This window comes from Geotrypetes seraphini, chromosome 8, assembly GCF_902459505.1.
Source record: "Geotrypetes seraphini chromosome 8, aGeoSer1.1, whole genome shotgun sequence".
Lineage (NCBI taxonomy): Eukaryota > Metazoa > Chordata > Amphibia > Gymnophiona > Dermophiidae > Geotrypetes > Geotrypetes seraphini.
The window spans coordinates 129,786,673-129,805,956 of record NC_047091.1 but is presented as its reverse complement, the minus strand read 5'-3'; the positions used below and the strand labels follow the sequence as shown (position 1 = coordinate 129,805,956).

The 19,284-nt window shown below is 41.6% G+C and overlaps 1 protein-coding gene across 2 annotated transcripts in view; it reads left to right on the top strand.

The window, feature by feature from the left end:
- Positions 1-19,284, top strand: part of EIF4ENIF1 (eukaryotic translation initiation factor 4E nuclear import factor 1) — a 243,609-nt gene that overhangs the window by 61,256 nt on the left and 163,069 nt on the right. For both annotated transcript variants that reach the window (XM_033955267.1, XM_033955266.1), the window contains exons 6-7: positions 4,486-4,687; positions 12,697-12,863. In XM_033955267.1, coding sequence (XP_033811158.1) covers positions 4,486-4,687; positions 12,697-12,863 — 369 coding nt within the window. The remainder of the gene's footprint in view (positions 1-4,485; positions 4,688-12,696; positions 12,864-19,284) is intronic.

Here is a 19,284-nt window from a genome sequence, read left to right as displayed (position 1 = left end):
TTAAAGTGTGGTAAGATTTTTGCATATAACTTTGCTTAATTAAAAGCTTGGTAAATGTGGGGGACATCACAAGTATCTGCCATATTTAGTGCATAGGGCAAATCCCCTCTTGCATGTGACTGTGATGGGACAAAATTAAACCTCTGGCATCAGCTCAGACCCTCTTAACCTCCCTCCCCTGCCACTGGGACTTAAGTTGAGGTCTGTTGGTAGTCTAAGACTGTAACAGTTTCTCCAGATTTTAAAATAATGGTGACTACCTATAGTGCTAGCCTTGTAGTGCTACCATTAGGGGTCATTGTGGAATTCTAGAACTTGGGGCTAGTGCCAGGATGGGAGCAGAGGGGGACTGCTCCCATCTGAGGTCACCAGTTGAGTACTGGCACACTAGTTGTTCTGCTGATCATACGCTTGCTCTACCCCTGTCATACACCCAACTGGGCCCCTGCCTGCCTAATGCAGTGATTGTGAGTTTTTAAATCATGCTGGCTTGCTTTAATCTGCAGTAGGTATCGGAACAGAAAAGGCAAGCAGGATCCAAAGTCAATAGCAGCAATAGAAGAAAGTGGATTATTGGGTATTGAACTTAAAATTATTAGGTCTCTTCTGCTCAAGTGCCAGTGTGAACCTCTTAAATAACAAATAAAACTTAAGAACATCTGTGAAGTTTTATTAAAAAATGGAGGCTACGGCGTTGAATATTGTCGGCAGTTTTGTTTAACCAAAAAAACTTGGATAATGTGAAAAACCAACTGTAATTCAATAAAACACTTCCACAATGGTAAGATGCACAATGTCTGATGGTATGTTAGAAACACAGTGCAAGTTGGAATGTCAATTTCAAATGGAAGAAAAAGCCTCAGACAAGGGCCCTCCCACCTCCACAATGGTGGAATAGTGGAGCGTTCACCTCACTGGCTAAAAAACCTCCTTTACATTAAACAAACACTGCACTGAGTTAAAGTATAATGAAAAATACTTGTGATAGATGAAAAAAGTTCAACTTATCTTAGTTGATTGGTACACCGACGATGGCCAGCGTTTCATTATTCAGCTGCCTCAGGGTGTAACGTATCTGATCAAACTTTTATTCGGACGCTGGATGTATCTCCTACATATTGTCTAAATGGCACAAAATTAGGTTTCCCCCAAAATTATAGGCTAATATGTGTTCTTGTGCAATAGGTGTGTCATTTTGGACAAGTGGTTTATATCCCAGTGCCTGCAAGCCATGCAGAAGAAATCGTATTTTTTTGTTTTTTTTTATCCCTCCTACTTCAGCTCTGCTTCCTCCTACAGCTTTTTCCTTATGCACACAAGCCTGAAGGAGTGTTTCTGATCAGTTCTGCTTCATTTCTTTATTTTTGTTACTTTTTTTGGATTTTATTTTTGCTTAATTTAGCAAACTGAGGTCTGCAGCTGCCAGGCAAATCCCTTATGATACCTGTTGGCCAGCCTGAAGAGGCCTTTTTGAAGCTCTGGGTCCGTTCTCCTTGTACCATTGCTCACCTACTGCATTTCAGAGACTTGAGCACAGGCTATTAGGCATCCATAGGGTGTTAAGTGGGGTGTCTCAAGATGGTGTTTTGCCTCCCTCCCCCTCTTTATTTTTTATTTTTTTGCTGTGGATCCACAGGCGTTGGAGGCTATTGGACACTGGTTGGATTAGCAGCCGGAGCTGGATTGACACTCCATTTTGAGGCAGTGATTTCTTCTCCCAGATCTAGCTACATTTAGAGCTGAGGCGAGCTGCAGCATAAATTCCAGCACAAGTTACAGTAAGGCTGTTACAGCCTATAAAGAAAATCAGTGGTGGGGTTTAAAGGCTTTTGCCTGTTCCCTCATTATTCCCCTCTAAAATCCAGAAATTGCTAGTTTGTTTTAGCATTTTAGAGCTGTTTTTTTTTTTTTTTTTTTTTACCAAAATGCTTCTGCAGCGACCAACTTGGATACCCCAACTCCCCCCCCTCAAAGTTCTCCAGAAGCTCCAAATCACCTTATTTTACCTCAAAAACTGTCAGGAATGGAGTCCTCATGCTCCTTTATCCTTAATTCATGCCAGGTTTGCACTGGATGGGCACCCTTGTTGGAAGTAAGGGCGGGAGCAGTCTGGAGCCTATGTTGAATGGAGATAGTATGTTCAGTCACAGCAGCAGTCTCTCTAGATTTGACAGAGACTAATCAAGTTTCAAGTTTATTAAAAATTTGATGAAACGCTAATCAAAATTTCTAAGCGTTTTACAATAAAAATGTAAAAAGGGGTTCACTTAAACTATTAATAATATAACTTTACTTACATGAAACAATCCTATGTTTCCAGACCAGAGTTCCTTAAATTGCATGTCCTGCAAAACTATTGCTAGTTCTCAGCCTTTCCCTTTTGGGCCGGCAACAGCGCCTTGCTCGTTCACCAAGGGGATTGTGGTGGTGGTGGTAGTTACCCACATGTGTGAAATGGGCTTGCAGGTTCAATCATACCTGTATGTTTTTCTGATGATAGCTTTGTCATTCACAGAATGAGAGCAAGCTGTGGCTCATGGTCTTGGGTCCTGCAAAACCAGGTTTGTGTAGTGAATTTCTGAAAGGGCCATTGATTCAGTCATAATCTCTGGAATACCTCAGGGTCATTTTCAACACAGCTGATGGTTTGTGTCAATCTACCAGAGGCACATAGACAAAACCTGTGCACTCAGATAACAAGTTTGCGGGGCAATCCAGCTCTGTCTGTGTAACACTACTTCTGCTGGGTTCCAGGGTGGTCACAATAGACTAGGTCCCTGGACAGAGGTTCATAAGTGTCCTCTGCTGAGCGTGTCTCTTATCTCGATGGTCCCCTGAATCATACGTGCTTCAGTTGCCCCTGCTGTGTACACCAGTAACCCTGAGCCAGGATGGACTTGTGGCTCCATCTACAGGTGTTGAGGGGCATGCTCTTCCAAATATCCAATTGGTTATTGTGAACCCGGATGCCAGCCTATTCAGCTGGAGAGGAGTTCACTGCAACAAACACCAGGGGCGTTGATTGAAACTTGATTCCTTAGCAGGGCTTTCTTGTTTCGGGCTCAAGACCAAAGAGCTATGCTGGCGTCTCATCAAGACAGTCAGATTCTGAAAAGGAGTGCTACATAATCTCACCCTCTGGAGGACTCCATTCCCTTCTTGGGATCTTAATGTAGTTTTGCAGGGTCTCAGCCAGGCTCCATTCGAGCCTCTGAAGGAAGCGTCCTTGACAGATCTGATGCTCAAAACAGTTTTCTGGTGGCTGTTAACATTGGTAAGAAACATCTCGGCGTTGCAGGCCTTTTTGGCCTTTCCTCTAATTTACTGAAGCTGGAGTTTCTTTGCACACCGTTCCATCTTTTTTTGCTAAAGATTTTGGTGTTCCAGGTCAATCCAGAAGTCAGGTTGCCTGCTTTCCAGTCTACAGGTTCCAAGAAAAAGCACTGGATTCTGAAGAAGTTGGACATTTTTAAGAGTGCTGCTCTGATGGCCTGAACTTGTTGGCAACCTCAGGCCATTTTTAAAATTTTTTCATGCTTACAAATCCAACTAGATGCGGTTCACTCGCTTCCAAGGCCACGCTTTCCAGATGTATCCATAGAGCCATTTTGTCGGCATATATTCTTTGTAAGAAATGGTCCCCCTGCTTCCATAATGGCACATTCGACTAGAAGTGTGGCTTTATCTTGGGCAGAAACTTGAGCAGTATCTCCTGAAGATGTTTCTAGGGCAATAACTTGGTCCACTCTACATACATTTTCCAAGTCTTTACAGATGTAGCAGCAAGGGAGGACTCTGCCTTTTGAGTCTGCAGTGTTACGAGCCGGTGTAGTGGTCCCGCTTTAGATTTCTGGGACTACTTTTATACGTTTCACTTGTCTGGAATGACTCACCTATTGCACTAGAAAAAGAGATTAGGTTCTTACCTTCCTAATATATCTAGTAGATAGGTGTGTCATTCTAGACCTCCACCATGTCACTATTTCTGCACCTACCTACTGTCTTCGTTCAGAATGTTAATACCCAAATATGTCAATTGGATGCCATTCAGACCTTCAGGGTATGAAGAATAGTATATTGCTAGGACACTTTGGTGTATTGTTTGAGCTTCATGAATGTCTCTGTTTTGGCTTGATTGTTTTAGTGTTTTGTTTTGGCTTGACTGTTTTGGTATTTTTTTTATTTGTTCAATGTTAACATGTTAGTTATGATTTTAGAGCAGAACACTCTGATTCTTCGGGGAGTTTCTCAATATCCCAGCTTCATATCTGTTTCTAGAAAGGGCTATTGCCTGCTTTTAAACTAAACTAGGGAACAGCAGAGCCCTCTGAGTAGGAGGGATTCAAAAAGCGAAGTGGATTCTTTCTGCACAGCTCACAGGCACTGGAATATAACCCGCTTGTCCAGAATGACACACCTATCTACTAGAAAAGTTTTATTAGCAAGGTAAGAACCTAATCTCTTTTTTTGCATCTTCTTCACCAGAGAGAGTATGGGGATAATAAGCGTGTGTTTAGTGAGCGTCGGCACAATGACTCCTATACAGAGGAAGAACCAGAGTGGTTCTCTGCTGGTCCTACAAGCCAGTCGGAAACTATTGAGCTCACTGGTTTTGATGATAAAATTCTTGAGGAAGATGAAAAGGGCCGTAAACGAACACGACGGCGCACCACCTCTTTGAAAGAAGGTAAGCTTTGTCTTTCTGACTTCATGGGGGAGAAGTGCTTCTATGGTGCTGATGCAGCCTATATTCATATAGCATAAATCAAATCCAATTTGTCATTCTTTGTCCAAGCAGTCATTTTTAAATGCTTATATGAAGGGGTATATGACTGCTGGACTATACTTGATTGACTTGAAATGTATAGAAAATAGGACTAAGAACCCCCAACTTGGACTAGATAAATGGGTGGTCCTTTGCCTGCCTGTCACCTTGGGAAGCTTGATTTAGGTGGACAATAGGAAGAAGTATTTGCAAGACCTGTCTTAGAGTTTCCAACAAATAACAGAATTTAAAATGAACCTGTGTTCAACTGGGTTTAAACAAGCCCTGTCTTTGGCCCAGGAAATTGAGACTAATACTGTGTAATGCATGTTACCTGACATGGCTGATAAATCTGCAGGAAGGTGTTAGTCTCCTGTGTTCTGGAGTGAAATAATCATGGAAGCAAAAGCACCCACCTTGATGCCACCAAAGATAAAAGGATATCTGCAGACACATGCTGTTTCCAAATTTTGGATTTTTCAGTATTTGTTTTTCCCTTTATTTATTTTTTTTAATCCCTTTCTCCTCAAATACATTCAGTATAAAGGAAATTTTTAAAAAATCAATTTGATTCCTTTACTGTCCTGACCAGACACTTGATATGGACTCCTTCCAGCAGACATTCAGCTTCTGCCTTCTGAGTGAGCCTATAACTGTCCTGAGCAGCCCCAGTTAGTATTTCTCAGCAGAAAGACATGGTAAGCCTGTGTAGTCTGTAATGGGGGGGCAGTGGTCTATGTTCTAATATTAAATAGCCTTCTCTCTTGGTGATCTGATTTTTCTCTTTGAATTGCTAGTATTTGGGGATTGAGAGGTCCATGGGAGAAAGGAAGCAGGCTAGCTGACGATATTGGCTGGGGAACAGAAGATGGGTGGATTAGAGAATAGAATGACTGGTGGGTTTGGGGAGGGGGGTTTGCTCCAGGTTCATACCTTTGCCCCCTCTTGGTAGGTTGCCTAGAAGGAAAGAGCTGGAGCAGAACACCTCCTTGAAACTGAAAAAATGGTGGAACTGTGTTCTAGGTTTTCTCCTACCCCTCTCCCCTAAAATTAAGCCCTGCCCCAGGGTATCCTTCCTCCCAAGGTCCAGGCAGGGGATGAGGGCCATAGTATGCCTTAGCTATCCTTCTCCCGGGTAGGAAGGGGAACCTTGTGCAATTTGCAAAAGCAGATGGCAAGTTTTTATCTTTAATGTTGACTCTCCACAGGAGCTTTTGTCCCTTTACCAGCTTTCCCAGGGACTTTGGTGACCTAGTTTGTTCTCTGCAGTTAAGGAAGCCTTGGGACAGCAAGAATATGGCGAGTCTGTGGTCTGTTGTGGAGGAGCAACATGAGCAGATGGCCCTGTTGCCATCAAGCATGTAGAATCTATTGCTGTGGTATAGAAAAAACTAGAGTCTTCTTTGCTTCTAATAATAAGACATTTGGGAGAAAAGTTACAATTAGATGGGATTAATTACATCATTCTTACAATTTTAGGGGTCCAATTAGATTGGAATTTATCAATGAAATCACAACTAGATTCGGTAGTTCGAAAATAATTTGTAATGCTATGGAAGTTGAGGCCTATTTGTTGTTTTAAACCTTATCCGTTTTGGCTATTGATGCAATCTTAAGTATCCTAGATTATTGTAATATAATACTCAGCGGGTTCCTATAAAAATTTCCAAAAGTTACAAATTATCCAAAAATCTGCAGTGTGTCTGATATTTTAATCTGAAGAGATATGATAATTTTTCCAGTGTGGTGATTTTTGGGTTTTTTCCCAGAAATTAAATTACATTGGCTCCCAATACAGGCTAGGGTATTATTCAAATTGAGATGTTTTTGTTATAAGATCATGTTTGATTTAGTTCCTTCTTACTTAGATGCTCCATCTTTCATTTTCTTTACCAAAATGGTCTTTGTTAAATATTACGTATTTCGCTTTTCCAGCAGTAAAGGCATGCAAGTATAAAAGAAATGTAACCAATCTACTTTCCTACCAAGTGGCCAAATGGGTGCCTATAATTCGACCAATAATTCACTATCATTCTCTTGCAAGCATTTTAGAAGATTAATGAAAACTTATTTGTTTAGTAAATTTGGAAAATGATTATCATATGGCTTTAGTGGCTGTTTTTTTTTTTTTTTTTTTGTAAATTGCACAGGACCACGAGGTATCTGCGATTCATAAATAGTTATATTATGTTCAGGTGCTTATTAGCTGTTAGGGCATTCAGGGGAGGTGACCCTATAGAGGAACTAAAGTGAAAAGGAAATTGAGTGTCAGGTAGGTTTATGACACAGCAGCTCTAACTTTAAGAACTTCCATCTTTATTTTAGACATTTGTAGCCTGCATATCAAACATCTATGCGGGTAACAGCAGCACATACATAGTTAAAACATATATGATAATACATAAGACGGCATACCAAAACCTGTGCTTAAAACTGTTAAGGCAGTAAACTACCAATTTAAACATTACTCATGTTCGGAAAAGCCAAGCAAAAAAAAATGCTTTCAGGCTTTTCCGAAAAACCAAGAAGTCAGGAATTAGACAAATGGAATCTGGAATTGAATTCCATAATGTCAGTCCAGCAACTTGAAACATTCGGGATCAATTTAACAACTTTAGTGACCGAGCGCAAGTGAGGTTCCTAGCTTGTGATCTTAAAGAACAACATGGTACGTATGTCTGCAGCAAGGAGGTAATTGCCCTTGGTAACAGGTCACGAACAGATTTAAAAACCAAGGTCAATATCTTAAATTGTATTCTCCATGTAACTGGCAACCAATGGAGATCTGCAAGAACAGGTGTGACATGTGAGCAGCGAGGCAGTCCTATTATCCTATTATCCTATCAGCTGTTTTCTGAGCCACTTGTAGAGCTCTTAAAGAGTTCTTCGGCAAACCACAAAAAAGAGTTGCAATAATCTAAATGTGGTAAGACATAACTTTGCATAACCAGTCTGAAATTAGTAGATGACAGCAAATCGCATAATTTTAAAATCATTTGATCTTGAAAAACAGTTAACTACTAATGAGAGATGACTGGAAAATTTAAAGATGAATCCAAAATAACTCCCAGACTTTTAATCTCTTGCTGGAACTGGATGGTAGCACCTGCATATATAAAATTTTGTGGGGCACCCTCGGCACAAGCAAACAAAAGCCACAAAAGTTTTGGTTTTGTGACATTTAGGCTTAAAACAATTTGCCCCAAAATATTACATGCAGTTTTATTATTCAAAAAATTATTTTACATTCAAAATAATAAATAAGCAAAGAATACCATTATACTCCTAGTGTTTATGGTGGTCTCAGTGCTCCAACATGTAAGTCATAAGAACATAAGAATTGCTGCTGCTGGGTCAGACCAGTGGTCCATCGTGTCCAGCAGTCCGCTCACGCAGCGGCCTCCAGGTCAAAGACCAGTGCTCTAAATGAATCCAGCCTCACCTGTGTACATTCCAGTTTCATAAGTAGATGAGACTAATATGAAGAGGAACCATCACTGCTCCAAAATTCCTCCTGCAATAAAATTGCTTAAACTATTACCTAGATTATTTTGTAGCTAAGTATTATAATGTTGCAAAATGTTTCAGCATCAGAAATGTAACTCACTAAGCATAACAATTGCTAAGGTACTTACCTTTGTGGACAAAAGAAACTCATGGTGATTATGGCAAGCTGTTCCTTTGGTCCTCTTCATAAACTGAATGTTATCAGTATGTCACTACTCATGACATGACTATGTCCTCGTGAAAAAAAAACAACCAAATAATCTACATCCAAAACGTGCGAGAAACAAAAAGCAAACATCCAGAACCATTTATTATCCCAATATTAAAAATCCTTGGAGACACTCCATTTCTCTCCTTCAGAGTAGCAAATTAGTCCTGTTAACATCTTGTTTGCTTTTTTGGCCGCCGCCACACATTGGGCGGAAGGTTTCATCGTATTATCTACGATGACACCCAGATCCTTTTCTTGGGCGCTAACCCCCAAGGACCCCAGCATCCGGTAACTGCGATTCAGATTCTTTTTCCCAATATGCATCACTTTGCATTTGTCCACATTAAGTTTCATCTGCAACTTGGGGTGCCTAGTCTTCAAATTTCCTAAGGTCTGCCTGCAATTTTTCACAATCCATATGCGTTTTGACAACTTTGAACAGTTTAGTGTCATCTGCAAATTTAATTACCTCACTTGTCGTTCCAATTTCTAGATCATTTATTTTTCCACCTTTGCTAATACGTGGAATACATCTGGTCTGGTCTGGGCTTCCATGATGCTATTTTTTTAAGAAAACCAAAAAAAACTCTGGAGTGATGATGTTTCATCCACGCCTGTTTATAGTTCTAACCTTTGCAACTGTTCCTTTTTAGCTTCTTTTTAACCATTTTCCTCATTTTGTCAGTCATTCTTTCAAAAATTAAACACCTCTACAGTAGATTTCTTTTGCGATGTCACTCTTGATATCAGCTCAAATTTGATCACGTTATGATCACTGTTTCCCAGTGGACCCAACACAGTTAACTTCTGTGCTATGCTTTGCATTCCATTAAGGACCAAATCTAAAATAGCTCTCCCTCCTGTCAGTTCTTGGACCAGTTGCTCCAAGAAGCAGTCATTTTTGACATCTAGGAATTTTACCTCCCTATCACTCCCCGATGTAACATTTAACCAGTCAATGTTGGGGTAATTGAGATCTCTAAAACAACTACAACTTTATCTCCTTCTTTAGAGAAGGGAAATTAACAACATACAGAAAAATGTGGTGGAGAAAGACCTCATTCGATACGAAAAGCTTATCAAACAGCAAATGCTATATAAATGAGTAAGCCCTCAGTTCATCATCAGTCATAAAAAAACTCCACTAAACCGCATGCCAATTGTCAAATCTCCCAACCAACAGCAGGAACAGCCAAAGTAGAAAAAACAAAAATTGAAATTAAATCAAATTGAGATGCAAAAATATTTCTTCGGGAAGGTGGTCAAGTAGATAGAAGTAACATTCAAACAAAGCCCTCACGTAAACAGTACTTAGCTTAATGAAGAAAAACTTTCAATTATGCTAGTACTCCAGTGAGAGGGCTAGAAGAAGTTTTTCTTTCAAACTCTATTGACTCACACTCCTTAAATTTAATACCATGCATCACCAATACACAGAAAAGCATCATGATATTAATAGATCCCAATGGGAGACCCCATTTCGTTATTGCATCTTTAGGGGAAGGTCTTCATACATCACGCATCTCAGGATCAGTCACTTCATCTCCCATTATTATACTGTCACCCAGTTCTCTCAAACTTCTGCACAGTGTTGCTCAATCTTGAAGGGGAGCCAGAGTTGCAGTGGAGAAGCCAGACATTTTCATGCAGCTGAAGTCACTCAGGTGAAATAGAGACAATGGGGGATGCATGAGTCTGCGCATATGTGTGTTGGCCCTTACTAGAAAAAAGGTTAGATCTTATTGCCATTTTATCAGGCTTGCCAATCTGTTCAAGAATGGGCCTATTTAATTAATATTGTAGGTAGATGGGGGGGGGGGGGTTGATATAGAGTGCATACTGAAAGGCCAGCTGTGTTACCCAACAGAGGGATGCTCTCTTAGATTAGAGAGAGGAGTTTTTGGTTGGGGTTAAGAGTTTTAGGGGTCCTTTTATCAAGCCGTGCTAGCGGGGTTAGTGCATTGGACATTTCATCACACATTAACCTCCGCAGCTGGCTAAAAAACTAACGCCTGCTCAATGCGTTACACGCGTTAAACCCCTACCGCAGCTTGATAAAAGGACCGCTTAATCTTGTTTTCTGTAATTTTTCTCTGTTGCTTGTTCTTGTGATATATCAGAGTATATGTGTTGAAAATTTATTTATTAAAATAAAATGAAACATTAGCATTAAGTAATTTCATTTTTTGTGGTAATGGTTTAAAAACGTGGTACAAACAGAATGAATGAATAACAAATCTCTAACCACTGGGACTGTGCCCCTCAGCTGGAAGTCAGCTATTATCAAGCCCACTCTCAAAAAACCCACCCTTGATCCTAATGAACCCAGCAACTATCGCCCAGTCTCCAACCTCCCATTTGTCTCCAAACTCCTTGAACAAATTGTGCTCCACCGACTACACCCTTTCATTGAAGAACAAGCTGCTCTATCCCCTGCCCAGTCCGGCTTCCGAAAAGGCCACAGCACAGAGTCAGTACTCCTTGATATCATTGATGACAGCTGGGCAATACTCGACAAAGGCAGTGATGCCCTACTAGTCCTACTTGACCTCAGCGCTGCCTTTGACACAGTCGACCACCACCTCCTCACATCCAGACTCTATGACCTCGGAATCAAGGACACAGCCCTCCAATGGATCACTTCCTTCCTCCATCAAAGGACCCAAACTGTCCTACTAGGGACACATAAATCTCACCCCAAGCCTATCAAATATGGTGTTCCTCAAGGTGCCCTTCTATCCCCCCTCCTATTCAACCTCTACATCAAGCCTGTCATTGATATAGCACAAAAATATAACATTAAAATCCACTCTTATGCAGATGACATCCAGCTGCTCCTCCCACTAGGCGAAAACCGATCGTCCCAAATTGCTAACCTACAACAATGCCTATCTGACATGAAAGCTTGGATGTCAAACAACAAACTGCAACTTAACGCCTCTAAAACCGAACTCTTATGGATCAGGAAAAAAAGCACCAAGTACACACGTCCCACACTAGCATAGGACTCCACTCTACTAAAGGCAACAGATCAGGTGCGCAGCCTAGGAGTAACCTTAGACGGACACCTATCCCTATCTGCTCACATATCCCAAGTAATCTCCACCTCCTTCTACTACCTCCGCCAACTGAAAAGGATCAAACCCTACATCTCCACACCTGACCTCGCCCAACTCCTTTACGCATATGTCCTCTCCAGAATGGATTACTGTAACTCCCTATTTAATGGCCTAACCAAAAATAATCTCAAACGCCTACAAAGGGTCCAAAATACAGCTATCCGCCTCCTACACAACCTCAACTACCATGATCCTGTCTCCCCGGCACTCCGCGCTGAACACTGGCTCCCAATTAGCCAGCGCTGTGCTTTCAAGGCCTTAACAATAGCCCACAAAAGAATTTATACCACCACCCCCTCCTACATACAATCCAAGCTTCCCATCTACACACCCACCCGCACCCTCCGCTCAAAATCGGAAATACGCCTATGCATTCCCCCTGGAAGGTCCCTCCTCTCAGAAACTGCCCGCAAACGATCCTACAGCCACTTCATTCCACATCTCTGGAACCAACTCCCCCCACAACTCAGACAACAGAAATCATTATTGACATTCCGTAAAATGATAAAGACCCTCCTCTTCAACTAAAAGTCACCCCAGCCCACTCCCCCTTAAACCCCCCCTCTCTCTTCCCTCCCCTGTCCAACTTCTCCCTAAATTTCAGTACAGTCCTCTCTTAGTCTGTACTCTGATAAATTGTACCGAAACTCAACTAACTTGTACTAAACTAAACTACTCATACCAAACTAAACGACTGATACTAAACTAAACTACATATACTTAAACTCTTCTCTTAATTTACTGTATACTCCCTGTATTTATCTACTTCGCAGTCTTGTATGCCCAAACATTTAACCTATAGAACATGTTATTTGTCTAATTACTCTCCATTGTGTATGTTTATCTGTAGACCGTTCTGAGCTACTGGGAGAACGGGATAAAAATCTAAATAAATAAATAAAAAATAAATATTTAAAAGTAACCTAAAAAAGTGAACATAAAGGCTGGATTTTATAATTGTTGGAGAGGGATTTCCTCTGCTGCTACTCTTTTCATACCAACAAGGAACACTGAGGTAAATTCAGCATTGCTTATAGCATAAAATGTTGGTCATGATGGGAGATTTCAAGCATTTTTGTTTTTGTGCTATCCAGGGTTTGAATGCAATGGTGGAATAGCAGAAGCAGATATTGACTTGCCTCATGAGACTACTGCAGATCAGGAAGTTCCCCAGGATATGGTGCTGCCACAGCCAACTCCAGGAGAGTTTGATTTCAATGAGTTTTTTAACCTTGATAAGAGTGTGCCAGGTTTAGCTTCGGTAAGTGATGGGGCAGCACTAGTGATGTGATAGAGAAGCCAGGCAAACAGCAGCACTGGTTAGAGAACTACTTTTTCCAAATCTAGGAAACCAAATTAAAAACATTCCTTTGAGTGACAGCTTATGTAAGGGGGGGCATAGGACTTGCTGTGGGTATTTATTTTCATTTTAGGTCTCTATGAAATTGTACTAGTAAAGACAAAAGTATGTTTGTTTGTTTGAGCTGCTGTTTCCCTGCTTTTCATGGGGTGTAATGTAGCATTCTGTATATGGTGTTACATAGACTTTATCAAAGATTTTCCACACACTCTGGTTTTGGTTGCTGTGTAAATAATTTCACAATCACTGTAATGGTGCACCTACCCTGATGCAGAGTTCAGTCTTTCTCCTGACCTCATGTATTCTAATGTTGCCTTCTGCTTTAACTTATCCAAGTCTCACATTACCCCTCATTCTTCCAGTAACCTTTTGTGTGAGGTATTTTGTGGTGGCATGGTGTTGGATACAGTTGTATAGCATCTGGTTTTGTAATCTTGTGGTGATGCCACTACCTTGATCACAAATGTCCATCTCTCCTTATAAATCCTCCAGGGATGCCCCCCTGATAATACCTTGATTATATCATACATACAGGTGTGCACTTAATTTCATGATTGAATATACTGCAGCAACACATTATTGCACTCAAGCTTAAGTTTCCTACAGGACTGTCGATAGCCAGTAGTCGATATACTGGTCATTGGAAAAACTGTCAAGATACCTCTAAATTTAATGAAGGAAACATTGCAGGTTATTTTAGTATGTATTTTTAGTCTAAGTGTAAATGCTGGCAAAAGTGTAGTTCTGCTTCTAGCCTCTCAAACTGAATGGCAAACAATGCAAGTTGAAGAGATTTACATGCTCTGTCTGGTTTTGATGTTGTTTTCTGAGGATCTTTCTACAGATGTAGTCTTTCTTCATGGTTACAGTAGAGTAGTTCAAAGTATGGGTTTGGGTATATTGTAGTTCAGCATATTGCTAATAAAGTTTATCTTGAAGTGTGAGCTAAGATCTTAATTTCTGGGACTTGTGATGGGGCAACCAGCTATGCTGGGAGTACAAACTTAAGGGAGGGAAGACGTTTATTCAGAAAGTTTACATTGTTGAGCAGGTTGACCTCGTCTTTTGACTGTAAGAGATTTCTAGGGGCAAAGTCCATGGGAGTTGCTAAAGGCTTATAGTGAGATGGAGGGATCCAAGCCTCAGCAGAGCAGATTGGCTGTCCACATTTTTCAAGGAATGGACCTGAAGCACATCTGACTAGTGGGTTCTAGAAGTGGTGAGAAGACTTAATGGGAATTTTCTCACCCTCTTTCTCTTCCAGGAGCACAGCAATCTAAATGATTACAGTTGAGTCTGCCTTGGAGAAGTTGCTTTAGGGTCAATGATTCCTGTGCCCAGACAAACAGAAAAAGATACTCCATTTGCTTCCAGCAGTTCTTTAGGTGAAAGCTAAAAGGATGCTTGGGTGCATGGGGGTGGAATGGCCAAGTAGGAAAAAGGTGGTAATGCCTTGTCTGAGACCTCATCTAATATAATAAAACGGTAAGCCGCGCATGCGCACTTCTAAGCGTGCGTCCGTTTTCCGTGAGCTGTAGCACACATAGGAAGTGCGCATGCACGGCTTACGGTCTGGCCTCACAAGGCAAGACAAGTTGATGTCGGCGGCTGCTGGCCGCCCCAAGCTCGCTCTCTCTCTGGCGGCCCGAGGTGGATGTCGGCCGCGGTGGCTGCTGGCCGCCCGAAGCTCGCTCTCTATCTTCCTCCCTCCCCCCCCCCAGGCGGATGTCAACCGCAGCGGCTGCTGTCGGCGGCTGCAGGCCGTTAACATAAGTAGGCCATGGAGTTCAGCAGGAAGGTATGGGGAGGAAAATACTGCACAGGGAAGTGGGGTGGGAGGGAAATGCTGCAACACACGGAAATGGAGGAGCAGAAAAGGGGTTGATGGACAGGGGAACAGGTGCTGAGGAACAGGGAGGGGGGCAGAAAAATGAAGACGGGGGAACAGGAAGGAGGTGATGATGGACAGGGGGAGGTAAAACAAAGGGAGAAGGGCTTCTGCTGGATAAGGTGGGCAGTGATGGGGTGGTGGAGGACACAGGGGAGGTAAAAGGAAGGGAGAATGGACAGGGGGAGCAGGCAAGGGGTGGTAGTGGACAGCCAAGGAAAAAAAAACAACAAAAACCAGATAGAAATACAGAAAGCGGCTAAGGAGAGAGAGAAAAAAATAAAGACAGACACACACACACACACATATATATTCTAGCACCCGTTAATGTAACGGGCTATAAGACTAGTTTAGGATATTATGTACAATTCAGAGACCATGCCTTCAAAAAGATTAAACAGAATGGAGACGGTTTAGAGGGCAGTTACTAAAATGATTGGTGGTCTTCATGATAAAACATATAGGAACAGACTTAAAGATCTCAATATGTATACTTTGGAGGAAAGTTGTTAGAGGGGAGATGAAATAGATGTGTGTAAATACCTCCATGGCATAAATGCACAGAAGGCAAGTCCTGGAGTGTGTTGTGCGTTTTGGTGTTTTTTTTGTTGTTGTTGTTTTTTCGTCAAAATGAAAGGAAGCTCTGGAACAAGGGAGCATAGGATGAAGATGAAAGGGGAGAAACTAAGAAGAAACCTGAGAAAATACTTTACAGAAAGGGTGATGAATTTGTGAAATGGCTACCTGGTGAAGACAAACTATTAACTGAATTCAAAAGACTTGGATCAGGTACATAGGATCTCTAGGAGAAAGGAAGAGATAATACGTTCCCTGGATGGATAGACTAGATATGCCATATGGTCTTTGCCTTTAGAAACACAAATATAGAAAAATATTTTGTGCTGGACTTATCTGTTTGATTCTTGATTTGAAGGAGGTAAATCCAAATGTTCAGGGTTTCACATTTCAGGATGGAACTCTTGTGTTCAGTTGCTGCTGTGGTGGAGATGGGCCATATTAACAATATACTTTTGTTGGTGGAGATGGGACAATTTTTTTAGCTCTAGATCTCAAGAGGTAAGGGAAAGAGATTGGGACTTGTTTATTACCTTTTTGTAGTTTTACAACCACACTCGTAGCGGTTTACATACAAGTACTTTAAGCATTTTCCCTATCTGTCCTGGCAGGCTCATATTCTTCCACTGCCCCAGGTACATTAGATAGACTAAGTGACTCACCTGAGTCACAAGGAGCAGCGCAGGGTTTGAACCCACAATCTCAGGGTGCCTAGGCTGTAGCTCTAACCACTGCACCCTATATTCCTCCCTTGGAGGTGTATATGCACATGCCAATTTGGGGTCCTCAGAAGTATCTGCATTTTGAAAGAGGTGTGTGAAATAGGAAGTCTTGTTAAAATGAGAATTTATTATTATTATTATTATTATTATTATTCTTTATTCTTATATACCGCCATACCCAGTGAGTTCTAGGCGGTTTACATCAATTAGCAAATGATCTGCATTGAGTAGCAGATTTACAACAAAATTAGAGGTAGGTTTACAAAATTAGAAGCAGATTTACAGCATTAAATAGCAGATTTACAGCAAAGTTGGAAGTAGGTTTACAAAGTTAGAAGAAGATTTACAGCATAATTTGAATTGAGTAGCAGATTTACAACAAAATTAGAGGTAGGTTTACAAAATTAGAAGCAGATTTACAACATTGAATAGTAGATTTACTGCAAAATTGGAAGTAGGTTTACAAAATTAGAAGAAGATTTACAGCATAATTTGAAGAATTTTTGACTGAAAATTGCAGGCTGAATTACGATAAATTACAGTGATTTGCCGCTGTCAGCCGTGAAGTTACAGCGATTCTTAACTGTCTGCAAAGAGGGCAGGTTTACATCAATATTACAGAAATTGCAGGTTTGACCGAGCTAGGTAGGGGAGGTAGAGAGTGGGGGAGGGAGGGACTGGTGAAGGCGGAAGGGGGCAGCGGTGGGGTAAGTGTCATGTGCGGTGAATGGGTTATTAAGGGTCGTGTTTGCTGAAAAGGTATGTTTTTAGTAGTTTTCTGAATGCAAGGTAAGTGGGGGCCTCGAGTATCATCTGAGCTAGCCATGGGTTCGACTTGGCTGCTTGGAAGGCAAAAGTTCTATCCAGGAATCTTTTGAGAGGGCAGTGTTTAGGCGAAGGGAAGGCGAACAATTGAGTTCTCCGTGATGTCCTGTTGCTGCAGTAGAGGTTAAAGTGTGTGTTTATGTAACTTGGGGAGGAGCCGTTAACCGATTTGTAGCAGAAGCATGCAAATTTAAAAAGAATTCTAGATTCAAATGGTAGCCAGTGTAGTTGGTGATAGAAAGGGGTGACATGTTCCCATTTCTTTAGGCCAAAGATGAGGCGCACCGCGGTATTTTGGACTGTTTTTAGTCTCCTGGTAGTTTTCTTAGTGGCGTTAAGGTAGATGATATTGCAATAGTCGAGGATGCTGAGGATGGAGGATTGTACAAGTAGGCGGAATGCATTGTCATAGAAGTGTTTTTTTATGGTGCGAAGTTTCCAGAGTACCGAGAAGCTTTTCCTAATTATGAGGTCGGTATGGTTTTCTAGAGATAAGTTTTTGTCCAGCGTGACTCCCAGAATTTTTATGGTCGGATCAAGGGGGAAGGTCTTTCCTTTTAGTTGAATTGTGGTTTCCTTAATTTTATCTTTGGGGGAGGCTAGAAAAAATTTTGTTTTGTCTGGGTTTAATTTCAGTCTGAATGCAAGCATCCAGAGTTCTATCTGGTTGAGAGTGTTTGAGATGTGGTCGAGTAGTTCTTGTGAAAAGTTGGTTAATGGAATGGTTATTGTGATATCGTCTGCATAAATGAAGAATTTGAGATTTAGGTTGTGTAGGAGTTTACCTAGTGAGGCAAGGTAAATGTTGAATAGGATGGGGGATAGGGGGGAGCCCTGTGGGACCCCGCAGGTGTTGTCCCAGCAGTATGAGAAAGAGTTATTCTTGAGTACCTTGTATGATCTATTTTGTAGGAACCCCTGAAACCAATTGAGGACCTGGTCTGAGATGCCTATGTGCGCTAGGCATTCCAGAAGAATGGTGTGGTCGACCAGGTCAAAAGCACTGCTCAGGTCGAGTTGTATGATCAGGGCATTTGAGCCTTGACTGAAGAGTGTGAGGAGGTGGTCGAGAAGGGAGGCTATGATGGTTTCAGTGCTGTGGTCCGCCCGAAATCCTGATTGGTTGTCACTTAGAATGTTAAATTTTTCAAGGTATGCGGAGAGTTCCGCTTTTACCAGTCCTTCCGCTATTTTGGTAAATAGGGGGATACTTGCAATCGGCCTATAATTAGAAGGGGAGTTTGGTGGTTCTTTGTCATTTTTTAAAATTGGGGTGATCATTATTTGACCCTGCTCCGATGGGAAGTTACCTTTGGATAATAGGTAATTAACCCATGTCATCATTTTTGCTTTAAAATGGGGGGGGGCCGTTCTCATGATTTTTGGTGGGCATGTGTCCAGCTGGCAGTAGGAGTGAGTATACTTGTTGTAGTAAGTATTGAAGGTTTGCCAATCGGTTATTGCGAACTGTTTCCAACTAAGGTCGACTTTGGCTCCCGGGTTTGGGTTTGGTGGATTCATGTCTGTGAGGATGGGGAAGAGCTCGAGGGGGTTGGGGCTGGCTGGTAGAGTTGTTCTTATTTTTTGGATCTTGGTATTGAAGAAGTCAGCCAGGGTGTTGGCGGTTAAGGTGGCTTCTTCGTGTAGGTTAGTGTAGGTTTCTATGTTGTAAAGATCATTGACCAATCTGAAGAGGTTATTGCTATTGGTTTTAGGATTACCGATTTTGTTGGAGTAGAATTTTTTTCTTTTTTCACTAGTGAGGGTTTTGTATTGTTTTAATTTTTGTCTCCATGCCAGTCTGTGTTCTAGCGTTCCGGTTTTTTGCCATGATCTTTCGGCTTTTCTGAGGTCCTTCTTGCATTGCAGCAGTTCAGGATCGAACCAGCCTTCTTGGTTGGGGGTTCTTATTCTGCGGGTTTTTTTGGGGGCAATCTCGTTTAGTATATTGGTACTATCTTGTATCCAGGAGGTCATGATTTGTTCCGTATCTTCTATTGGGTTGGTGTTGATTTCGAAGTGGGACCAGAATTCCATTGGGTCAATCTTTCCTCTGGTATTGTGGGTTTTGACTGTTCTTGTTTTTTCGCTTTTAGGGGGTTTAAATTGGCATCCAATGGTGAAGCTGCATAGGCGGTGATCGGACCAAAGGGAGTCTGACCAGTTGCCTTGTTTCCAATGGGGTTCAGCACTATATCCGATTTGAATTGTGTGTGTTGCAGTTTTGGTTATGCTGTTTTATGTTAAGCCCTTCAATAAAAGCACACAAATAAGAAAGTTAATGTTTCACTGTTCTGGGGCATCCCTACAA